Source organism: Pieris brassicae, chromosome 2 (assembly GCF_905147105.1).
Source record: "Pieris brassicae chromosome 2, ilPieBrab1.1, whole genome shotgun sequence".
Classification (NCBI taxonomy): Eukaryota; Metazoa; Arthropoda; class Insecta; order Lepidoptera; family Pieridae; genus Pieris; species Pieris brassicae.
The window spans coordinates 2,513,023-2,525,929 of record NC_059666.1 but is presented as its reverse complement, the minus strand read 5'-3'; the positions used below and the strand labels follow the sequence as shown (position 1 = coordinate 2,525,929).

The 12,907-nt window shown below is 35.4% G+C and overlaps 1 protein-coding gene across 1 annotated transcript in view; it reads right to left on the bottom strand.

Moving 5' to 3' along the window:
• LOC123720334 (metastasis-associated protein MTA3) overlaps window positions 1-12,907 on the bottom strand; it is a 43,707-nt gene that overhangs the window by 25,348 nt on the left and 5,452 nt on the right. The window contains exon 2 of the mRNA XM_045676894.1: window positions 9,616-9,777. Within this exon, the coding sequence (XP_045532850.1) occupies window positions 9,616-9,777 (162 nt within the window). The remainder of the gene's footprint in view (window positions 1-9,615; window positions 9,778-12,907) is intronic.

Sequence of the window (12,907 nt, the reverse complement as noted above, 5' to 3'; positions counted from 1 at the left end):
GAAATGGATGTATATATATAACAATGTGGGCCAATTAAAAATCTTCACATATAGATTTTTCTTTCAAATAAGCAGGAAAGCATACAAATTGAGTTGTAGAACAAAAAAGAAGATTGAATTAGTTGACAATGAATGGATCATCCATCCATCATGATCGAAAAAATTTTGTGTCAATGTCAATAGTCAACTCATTAAATCTGTATACATAAAAGCCTCTGCAGTTAGGCTATGGAATTCACTTCCCGTCCCTATTCGCTTAGCTCCTTCTCTATCTTCCTTTAAATCTCTTCTGTACAAACATTACCTGTCCACATCGTATCCCTAACTTTCGTACTAACTACTAACTGACGTGAGACTGATCTTGAATTGGATTATCGTGATTCATGTGCACTTTTTACTTTTTGTTTTTCATGTCATCCAGTATCAGTTTAGTTAATTTTTTGTTCCTGTTTAGTTTCTTCTTTATAACTATATGTATTATGTATTTAAAAAAAAATCATTTAGCCGTGTCATCTCTCATCATCTAGTTTAAAGTAAGTTAAATGTTTAAAGGAAAATATTATTTATCTTTTTTTGACACTTTATTGCATTACATATTTAGTACATAAACATTCAGATAACATAAATTACATAATTAACGGGCGGACTTATCGCTAACAAGCGATCTAACCTAGGCAAGTCTAGTAAGAAAAAGATAAAAGAAACACTAGTGCAGAATTAAATTGAAAATTAAATTAATATACATAATAGACAACATTTTACAAGCTTTTATTTAGAAACGTTCTCCCGTACAAACCACCCTGTACGCGTCTGAAAACGAGCCCTGTCACAACATACACGACCTTACCCAACGCCGGGAACTTGTTCCACACAAATATTTTCACTTATTTCGCTTTTACTTTTTAAAGCAAATAAAACGAAAACCCGTAACACAACGCACAAAAATGCGTCTCACCTACACTACCTATATCTTTTACAAAGTGTACATTAGCTAAGCTCTTAATTATTTGGTAATAAATTTTACTGTGGTAGTGGAATCGTTATAAAAAAAATATTTAATTTTAAAATTAAAAATACTAAATATCTTAAACACTGATAAGCCAATGTGTAAGATGTAATAGGGTTTATTGAGTTTAGTACTTCTGTTGTTGTGTACAAAGCATTATAAGTTTATTGCTAAAGTTAAAAAATCAGTGCATAGCAATCAAACGACATCCTCCACTCGGTGTACCTCAACTCGCAGAGAACAAACATTACATTCGATGTCTTTTATGTATTGGCCCCTTCAATTCCCGCTTGTTACCATAGTAACCAGTTGTTATTCGTCCTATCCTGTATCCATGTGCGATGTTAGTATATCGCGATTGTTGTGTTACAATAGCCAGGTGCAACGCTTGCATCTAGGCGAGGCCACCCCACCCACCCCGCTTCAAAACGTCACCCGGCGAACGCCATCTTAACAAATCGATAGGATATGACTCTTCAACTTTACGAGTGACATTTCGGGTGGACCCAGTGACCTTCTTCGTCTACGATGAAACGTCACGCCAGTTTTATGACTTCGCGTTTGCTGGTTGAGGCTAAGATTGTAGGTTTTAATATCATTTTTATTGATGCCAATAGCCAAATAAAGCTAGTTTAGCTCTACATATGGAGTTATTGTAGAACATGGCCGACTCTTGTTTTTCTACGCAAAGCTTTGTGGATCCGTCTAGTAAACGAGTTATTATTACAAATTTAATTTTTGTTGTTTAAAATTCAGACATGAATCTAGGTACCAAGAAAATCTTATAGCTTATAGATGAACGCTGAAGAACGAATGAATGTGTATTATCTGTAAGATGATATTACGTCAACAAGAAAGCTGACTATTAAAATGTGACATTGCAGCGATGAATGGCACAAGTTTTAATTAAGAAATCATCCCCTCAACCCTATATCGAGATACGGTAAACCGCAGCGACGCGGCCGCGTTTAAAATATTCAAACCCTCTAATATCAGGTCGCCTCTCTTTGACGCAACACTTTCGTTACTTCTAGTATTGCATTAATGCCATCATTATCACGAGTATTACTAGTATATATTACAAAGACTGTAATCAATATAATTAATATTGTTTGGGCTTAATTACACATAAAGGATACATCATAGTCGTACAAAAATAGAAAAAAAAACTGGTACTGATGTATCCTAACTTCTATAAACTGTTCGTGTACATACCAACTGAAAACGCGATACAATATATTTGTGTTAGGAATAATTAAGAGGTATAGAGTAGAGTTACTTTTCATCACTTCGTATGGTCGAAAGTCGCGAAAACTACATACTAGATATTGAGTTCGCCTCGAGCTTCTAGTATAATAATGTTTTTCAACGATTTACCGACCTGTGCCCTTTACTTTATCATTTCCAACATCAACACTGATCCCGACGGGTTTGTATGTTACTTTGATGTAGTTCTCTCAATATCCGGAGTTGTGATTTTGCAACTTTGGCATTGCGCGGGAGCAAACTCAGTATCGGGATAGCTGTCTGTATCGCTATTGAAGGTACAGGAGTAAGGGCTCTGCTAAGTTTTAGAAATTGGCAACGATGTTGGATTAAATAAAAAAATAATGTATAATTTAAATTGCGTGTAAAACTTATAATATCAATCACTAACCGACTCCTACCATAACATTTCAGTCTAGTGTTTATATAAAACGTTAATATAATATTAATTAAGGATGATGATATAGATGGAAGATTTTTTGTTAAAAAATAGAACACGGTACTTAAAAATACTGCCGAGGTAGCAAAATCGTTTAAGAGTACGCTCAGCGTTTCCACGAGAGTATTGTGCAATTAAGAAGGAAATTATATGAACACGGAAGATGGTATGTTTATTTTAAAATAAGAACACGCTACTTAGAACCACTCCCCCCAATTAAAATCGCTCAGATTTTTCACTGGCGTATTATTTGTGATTATGTCATCGTTTTTAAACTATAACGTATTGTATAAATATCACGGGTGTTATATACAAAAATTTAAAACTTGATGTGAAGATCGGAAAAACTAGCCCAAATTCCATCCAGTTTCTAAACCAATTCATCAAGATAGCGATTGAATCATCGTTGTCAGGGCCTTATCTATCGAATAAATGGAGATGTCGCATTCATCTAAGAGAACTCACTACTCACACTCCAACAGTGCGCCTGCCAGCCTCCTAGGAAATAGGCAGCTTTGCAATTATCGGGTATGGTTGCATTTGTTACATTTGTAGTACAGCACCTGATTCTTGGCTGTTATTAAAACCAAGAGCGGACTCTTGCTCACCAAGACTTTCACCGAAGATCGTGTCACCATGCCCAAAGTGAATCTTTCCGACAGTCTGATTTTATGCGTTTCCTAATTAATAAGCAATTCAAGCCAAGCTGTATATTTCTTTGCCCGTACACGAGATGTTAGGCAATTAACACCTATTTGAGTTATATAGTAAGAGACAAAAAAAAATTGCATTGCATTTCGTTAGGTAGCGATATAACGACTCTTCCAGTGGAACATTCATATTGAGGAAATTCGGGATAAACGCTTATAATTTCTATTAAAAAGCGTCACCGTTCCACCTCAGTTGACAACAGCACAGCACGGGCGGATACTCGGTTCAGCTGTTCACTTCCGGTGGATAATTGCAAGAAACACCTATACGACTTTCTCCATTAATATCATTGTTAATGGTGTGAATATTTTAATACGATATATGAATGTTTTACCGTTACAGCCATACAAGTACGACTTTAAGAAATGAAAAACACCACAGATTGTCATCTACCCTGTTTCTGTATCCAGAATACGAGTCGTAGATGTTTTTATAGTGAGCGCATTTGGCGGCCCGTTGCGTTCTTAACTGAGCGTCAGTAAGATCGTGAGACTTTTATTATATATATCAGGTAAGGCATGAGAATAGTCTCCAGCCTGTCCTGCCCAGGGGATGTCACCACCGTTTGAAATTATATGAAATTTCGTCAACTGTGAGTAATCCAACCATCAACAGCTCCTCAAGAGTGTTAACATGGAGGTGCATGTTCGTAATGAAATTAAAAGAATTGGAAAATTACAGTTGAACAGTTGAATCGAAACGGGGACCAAAGAAGGTGAGCACATCGATATTAAAACAATATGAACGTCTTATACAAGTGCGGATCGGTTGGATGCGAAGGTCGTTGAACCGGCATCTAACCCCGCCCCCGCTACACCGCGGTCTCACTTTCGTTGCGCCCGCGGCTGTCGCGGCCCCACGTGTCCGCCAGCGTCAGTGACGTCACCCAGGACGCCGCTACGGTGTTCTACTGTGTACACTACGACGTCAAGCCTTTCCGCTTAGACCTAGCCTTTTCCGCAGGCTCGAACTAAACTAACAACAGTCCGCGCTTGTTCTGAAACCATTTATGCATAATTCACGAAAACAATGGAATCTTAAATATTAATTTTGCGACTGAGGCGCAAACTAGCTGCTGTGGTTGAGAATGACCAGCGCTGTGGAACAACTCTGCTCCTCAGCATAATGCTGAGCCAGGGCCAATTACGACCACAGCACACACGCATTACACAATTAAACCTTTTTTCTTTAAAAAAATAGTTATCTTTCTATTATTATTTTTTTTAATTATTTTTATTTTTTGATTATTGTTATTTTATACGTTTCTGTGTGAATGTTTTGTTAGTAATAAATGTTATCTCTATGTCACATTTGGAAGTACGCCATGTCAGAACTCACTGGTGTGATCTTAACAAACGCGTAGAGCACATGCTCAAATAAATAACTTATTTTATAATTCAAACAGATATAGCTTTATTTTAACATATTATAGCTCATTAGCGCACCACCTTCGTAGTTAACCAAGTAATTTTATGATTTCCTTAATTGTTAGTTAGAATTCAGTAAAACTTTTCACTGGCTGAGCAAAACAATCATCTCTCATAATTTGTTAGCATAAAAAAAGTAAACCTCCACCTTCCAATTTTATTCCGCATATCAAAATATATGTATCTCTCAAAAACATATATTTAAACGAATAATAATCAATATACACAGCATATGTAATTATGAACATAACTTGTGGGAAAACGTGTCAAAGTTGTCTAGCGAGGAAAGTGCGAAATACCACACTAGGGTGCAAATCTTTAACAGCAGACGTTCATAGTTCGTTTTGTCTGCCAAACAGCCCTTAGCACCAAAACGTTAAGAACTGTTTACGTAATAGAAAAATAATTATTAATCTTTTGTTAGGCACACTTACAATAACTGCATACAGAGTTAAGAAACTGTGGCACAGTCGTACCTTAAAAAGATTTGTACTTTAAACTAGTCACCAAAACTATGAAAGTGTTTAGTGGTAACAAATAACATACTGGAAATGCGCACCAAGGTGTTGTATTAATATTTAAAAAATGTTTGCTATGAACAAATCTGATGACGTCATAAAAGTATCGTGGATGACCTGGAAAATGTCAAAGGCCATTTATGTTTGCCATTTTCTACGGTGTCACTGTATATAAGGTGGAATAATAATAATAAAAGTCCCAATCATGTCAGAACTCTAACCTGATCAAAGGGAGATTGCAGGAGTAACTGAAAGGTTGCACTCCTGGACAATGCTGTCTGTTAGGGTGAAATTCAGAAACGATACTTGACGCGAACTATAAATCCAGTTTCACCTCGCTCCAAGTCTTTCCGGCTCTCTTTACCTCGTCCGCAACTGTTCGGCGCCAGGTTTGTTTGGGACGGCCACGCTTCCGCTTTCGTTGCGGATTCCATTCAAGCGCCTGCTTGGGAATATGATTGAGATCCCTTCGTAGTGTATGGCCTATCCAATTCCATTTGCGTCGCTTGATCTGCTGGCTGATCGGGGTTTCTCGACAGCGCTCCCAAAGTTGCTCGTTAGAGATCTTTTCAGGCCAGTAGATGTTCAGAATACGGCGAAGACAGCGGTTAACGAAGACTTGGAGTCGGTGCGAGATGTGTTTGGTGACCTTCCACGTTTCACACCCATAGCAGCAGCACAGATTTGACGTTGGATCCGAATATTTTAACCTTGATTCGACGCGTCAACATCCGTGACTGCCATATAGGCCGAAGTTGTGCAAAGGTTGCTCTGGCCTTGGCAATGCGCGAAGTGATGTCCTCTTCTGTACCTCCAGTTTCAGACACGACGCTTCCGAGGTAAACAAATTGTTGAACGCTTTCTATGTCCTCTACACCGACCCCCAAATTTACATGCCACACCTAAAATTAAGACTCAACTTTTGTCTGAGGCAGAAGGCCGATCACCGACAAAAAGCGAAATCATTTATATAATAGAAGGCAAACAGACAGGAAGCTCACCTGATGTTAAGTGATACCGCCGCCCATGGCACAGGCACATTGCCAGAAGGCTCGCAAGTGCGTTGCCGGCCTTTAAATAATTGGTACGCTCTCTTCTTGAAGTACCCTAGGTCGAATTGGCTCGAAAATACTTCAATGGGCAGCTGGTTCCACATAGTGGTGGTGCGCGGCAAAAACTGCCTTAGAAAACGCTCAGTTAAAATCTCTCATCTGAGGCCAAGACCAGACCAGGGACCATTCAAAGGATCATGGAACTAAGTTTAACCCTTTTTGATATTAGAGTTTTATTTATGAGCAAAGCCTAGGTTAAAGATACTAAAACGACATATCCTAGTACTTCACACACTCTTAATAGTATTAAGAATCCAATTACATAGTTGCATGTTTGAATGCGAATCGGATAATATTCAGTCTAAGTATCCAATTAAAGTTTATAATCTTGCGGGACGCGAGCCAACACGAGCGGTAGAAATATTGTGTGAATAGCTAGCTCGATGAGGAGTCCTTGTACAAGGACTACGAAGTGCTTATTATGCCTTCATAAAATAATGTCAATTAAAGAAAGAAATTGTTCATAAAACTAAGTGATGCCAACGACTTAACTGTAGGTAGGGTAGACTGATTCCTACCTGACAGATGCAAGGTCTATACTAAAATTATAAAGAGAAAAGATTTATATATTCGTAACGAATAAACCTAAAAACTACTGGACCTATTTAAAGATTGTTTCACCAGTAGATTACTACATTATCCATGATTAACATTGGTTATATTTAATTCTAAACGATTAAAAAATATATCTAGCCGTGCTCAGCCTGGACTAATTTGTTCTATTGTTATTATTATAATCAAATTTAATATTCACCAAAGTTTTCCCAAAAGCTCACGGTTTTTTCTGAAATAAGCTCGCCCTATACTTAGACCTGACTAGCTATTACTATACAAATTCTTATTCAATAAATACTTACGAATTCATTTAACAATCATTAAAATGTTTTTTTTATCTATATGAGAATAGTTCGGTTAAAAAATGCAAAAATTCAGCAATTAAGAACAGAATTTAAATAAATATTTGTAAAAATTATTACAATTTAAAAGACATTGAATATATTTAAATAGGTTCTTAATCCATTATTATATAGTATGATAGATAGTTATCCGCTAAATAATACAGAGAAATAAGAAAAATATTACCAATGCAATTAAAAATAATATTACAATATGGAGCTGTATTTACATTTTATTATTGATATACAACAATTTTAACTTATTTTAATGACGCCAGAACAATCGAATAGGCCGAGGTCATCAGCGCGTGGTGACAATTAAAACCGGCATAAGTGTACCTGCGAGATGCGAACGTCGGTCGATAAGGGGTGGGAACGGGTGGCATCTAGTTAAGAAGTTAGATTACATTCATACAACATCATTGCATTTCTCAATACAACATAACAGCGTCTTGGTAATAACGACTCATGAGTTCGTACCTCGTATACAATGCTACTTAATTAATAGAATATAAAACAGCCAATTTCAATTCCAACCAACTGCGGGAAAGACTTCTACATAGCGGTCACGAACCAGCGATATCGACGCATGTGCTTAGTGTCGTTACATTTGAAATTCTATGTGACCCCGAGTGTTTTGGGATTCAAACAAATCTGGGTAATTTCAATAAGTGTATAAAAAGCGTGGGTATCGCGGGCAGGCGGGGTCGGTGGGTGAAGGGGGAACTCTTCATTCCCATTTAGCTACTAAATTGTAGAACGGGCGGCCATGATTATGTTTACTAACCCCGACCCCCGCGTCCCGCTGTCTACCCGGTCCGAATTAACACACGATCTTTGTCCCAACCAGTCGGGCTATTTTCTCAAATTTTGGTTGCCATGCACAAGCATAATCCTTTGCTATATCATTGATCTATGCGTATATGAGATGTCGCAATATGTGTAGGATTGGAATAACTACTTCTCTTACAAATTTTACGAATTTGTTTGTGTGGGATAAACACGAACATAACCTATTGTTAATATGTAGTAATATATATTAAGGTTCTAAAACGTTAAACCTTAAAACTAAAATGGCTTAAAATAACCAGTAAATATAAATTATGCAATTCAAAATGTACAAAACATTCTTAAAGATGGAGGTAAAGAAATTTCCGTATACATGTTTTGTAGCTCATGGCATATAATCTTTGTTCATAAACGCTATTCAGTATTCACTATTCAGGTAAGAGGTATTCTGTCGTCTAATGAAAGTCGATGATATGAATGTTTCGGTTTTAATTACAATTAAAGCTGTTCTGTAAATTCATTTCATTATTTAACTTATTGTCAAATTTCAATTAAAAAATTGATAAGGACTGCAGACGATGTAACGTTTGTACGTACTTAAATAAATTACATATAAACCGAAATCGAAATACATATGTAATTGGTTTTTTTTACGCGACTTGAATTTATTTATTTACCTACGTCTGAAAACTGCTCGAGAAATCAGACTTTCTGCTGTTTTTCTTTCAAATTTATAAACAAACCCAGAAACACTAAAAGCTTAGGTTTAGATAGGAAAATTCTATACATTTGAGCCTTTCAGTTTACTGATCAGTAAAGTAGAGCAAATTACGAGTTCAAACAAACAATTTTAGTTACATTAATCAAAACACATCGAATGCGTCAATGATTCAGCATAATAGAGGCTTCCAGACACGCGCAAGTTCCTAGTCGCCATTCTTAATATAGGCTAATCGTCTATTAATAGAAAATTATCATACCACACCTCAGTACGCATTTGCAGAGACGCTCTCACCAAAATCATATCGTATTTATATCACACATGAGAAAATCAATAGTCGTGTCCCTTATAACAAAGGACGTTCAATATATTCGTTTAATTTGTGGATTGTACAATATTAGACATTGTACTAGGCGGGGTGTTAGCGGATCGATAACACATCAGATCGCTTATAATTTGTATATTCGCAAATCGTCGGGCACTAAAACTTCGATAATTGAGAGCTAGCTCCAGTATGTGTCTTTACTGGTAAATGAAATAAATCAAACCAGTAATTAATGATAAAAAAAAACTAAGACAATAATTTCCAGTGAAAGTTACTCTTTCACTCTTCTTGCCCTTTTTTTATTTCTGTATTCGTGTAAATAGTCTTCGTTCTTGAGTTGGAGCTGACAAAGTCTGCCTCCCAGTTTAGGGTTTGATAATACAACGTAATCAAATATATACTTACTTTGATGCTTATCAGCTAACTGTATAAGGGGGTTCGGCAGGTCCCGCCGCCTGTAGAAGCACATGACCTTAGCCTCCACGTTGCCGGAGGCTGTTTTATTTAGTTCTTCTATCCGCCGGATTTGGTACGGAGACGTCGACGACGTCTCGAAATAGACGCAGTCTGTTAAAGAGAGTTGATATTAGTACATCATTAACACACCTTGTAAGCTCAATAACAGCTTGATAATAATATCGGTACAATTAGCACATAATAATTAGCCCTAAATACCACCCGGGTTAGAATATTCTATGGATTTCCTATCTCTATTTTCATATGATGCATGCTATGATGAAAAGTTAAGGGTTGTTTTAAGATCGATGCATAGTAGGTATAGTAGTTAACATTATGCAAGACTATGATTTCTACCATGACATCGCTAATGTCGTTTAATGAAAAATGAATATATTTAAATCGAAGTCGAAGCCTCAGGGATTATTTAGTATAAGATAAATGTAGTTAATCATAGGTATATAAACTATTTTTCTCTATTTAAGGCTGCGCTAAGCTAACCGGTTTGCGGTTACGAGTTACGAGCGCCGCAACGAAAGCGAAATGCAACGAGCCAACGACTCGAACTTGATGACTCGACAACCTGCTATGACGTTATTGAGAGCTTTCCGACTCCGTTTTTACAAAACGTGACACGCTTACTATATAAATAATACATAAAAATATGTATCTATACATTAACAAATATTATTACAGAAACAACTATTTGAAGTACTACGCCATAAACCATCGAGTTATTCTTGCATTATTTCAAGATAGAGATGGCATAGTCTATCGAACAGACTCAGAGCCGTCTATTAAATTATCTAATGTTAATTAATATTGACATCTGTTTACACTGTAGAACACTACGGCAGAAAAATATATATATAGCTTCTGATTATATTTATAGTTAAGGTTATTAAATATAACTTAAATAAAAAAGCCCAACAAACAAAGTCATCGAATCACAGACGCTGGATGAACTTGTAGCGTTTGCGATTTATTAATAAGTTGAATAGACCACAACTACAATATATTTACCTACTATGCATTGTACAGAATTTTCACAGATATAATTTAAAAGGCAAATGAAGTATACTGAAAAATTATCGCAACTGTCACAAGTCTCACAGATAAAGAAAAAATGTCACCTACTTTCTAAAGTAATTAAAGTTTGTCTAAATGGTACCATAAGTGAAATTTGGTTGCTTTAATTTTAGGGAGTTTTAACACAAAAGACACTTCGAATAACTGGGATAAGATTTAATGTATTTTTTAAAATACATTTTTGTTTATTTATTAACACTTCGTTGTATTACAAACATAAAAAAAATAACATATAATTAAATTAAAAGGAGGGCAAATGGCGGCAAGATTTAACTTTAAATACTGTTCAAAAACGTCGGTTTTTTTATCGGCCATATTGTCAACGTGGGTTAACGTTGTCATCACAGTTCCCATTATTTTATATGAAACATCGTAACCATAGTAACAACTACGATCCTAATTTTAGTCCATGTTGTATAGGTCGTTTTCTTTAAGTTTAATCGTCGAGTGAAACTAAGGACTAAATTAGGGCTATACTTAGTAGTTGTACCAAATGAAACTGGTTCTTTAATTTTTAATACACTGTCTAAATTGTTTAGTTTAGAATTGGAAATTTATGAGAATTACGTGGACACGTAGCAGCGCTATTTACCGTTACAATTAACAATAGAACACACGCGGAGCACATTTTGAGCAGAGCCTATGAAACACAGGTACCTGGGCATTGACAATCGAGTATGTATACGTTTATATATTAACATTGATAATATTACATAATGGTAGGACAGTTACTATAACGTAACAAAAATAAATATTCCTTGTCTATTTAAAGAATCAATTGAATTAATTGAGAATTACTTGTATTACCGATATTTGGAAAAAAAACAAAGTTGAAGAAAAAAATTGAAGATGAATCATTTTATAATAGTACATAATATTATGTATATGTAGTGAACAATAAAAAGAAGTTTAGCTAAAAAACAGATAATGAAACATAGATCTTCAACAGATGCGCTTAAAAATTATATGTTTTTGTAAAGAACATGTATTACTCAATGGCATAGTACTTTATTAGAAATTACTTAAAATAGTATTGAAACATTATAAATATTTATTGAAAGACATATATAAACGTTTCAAACAAAAAACTTAAACAAATACACATAAAGGTTATCATAACCTTATTTATTTTTATACAAAAAAATCCCGCATACCACTTCAACCGCTTGTGTATGGCAAGACAGCCTACTAAACAACATCCTTTTGTCACCTTTTTTCTCTATTATCTGAATAAGTTCGTGATTAGTTTGCTTTAGAATAGGTATATCAACGTTGGTTTCTTGCTAGTTTATTAGATCAATGTAACATTTGGCATCAAAATTATGTTTAGGCACTTCAAAAGTGCGTGATTGGTTTCCAGTTGTAGATGAACTACGCGCTTACAGAATTCTTCTAGCTGCAAGTTCTGTTATATGCTTTCATGCTTCTGTTAACATCGCTAATAGTAGATTTTCAGGGTGAGCAAAATATGCGTTTCGTTGAATAATAGGATTTATGACTGAATGTACTTCTTTCACGTCTTTATTTGGAACCACACGGGGACATATACTTTTACAATGTTTTGAGCCAAAATTATTAATAATTTGATGGCGTTGGCGCAAAATGTAAAGACTTAAAATAATTCAATGATATTTCAAGGGGTTAATAACGATACCTAACTTCAACATATTTTCGCTAACAAAATTTATTTAAAAAAATGTTAGATCCATATTGCAAAACGTCTATATATATTTCAAAGGTCTATAGCATAATAACTATGTGCAAAATTATTTGATTATTTTTGTGAATTATTCTTACTAATTGCATCATTGTTACTTAGCATTAAGGTACATTTTTCAATACACAATAAATTGGATCTTGTATTTGAAGTCTTGGTTTGACGATCATATATTCCTGCTCGGCTCTGTAACTCCCAATAGCGTATGCGAACCCGAATTCAATGCTGAGGTTTTGTACGGCGCTAACCCAAGGTTGATTATATGCAAAACTTTCAGTATAGGAACCTATATCTATTAACCACCGGATTTCTGTCTCTGATCCCAAGATAAAATATATAAAGTTTTTAAGATGGAAAATGGATGTAAGTATACGGTATACTCGTCATATACCTTTTCGTAGCTAAATATTTGAAAAAAAATAATGGTTTACGGTT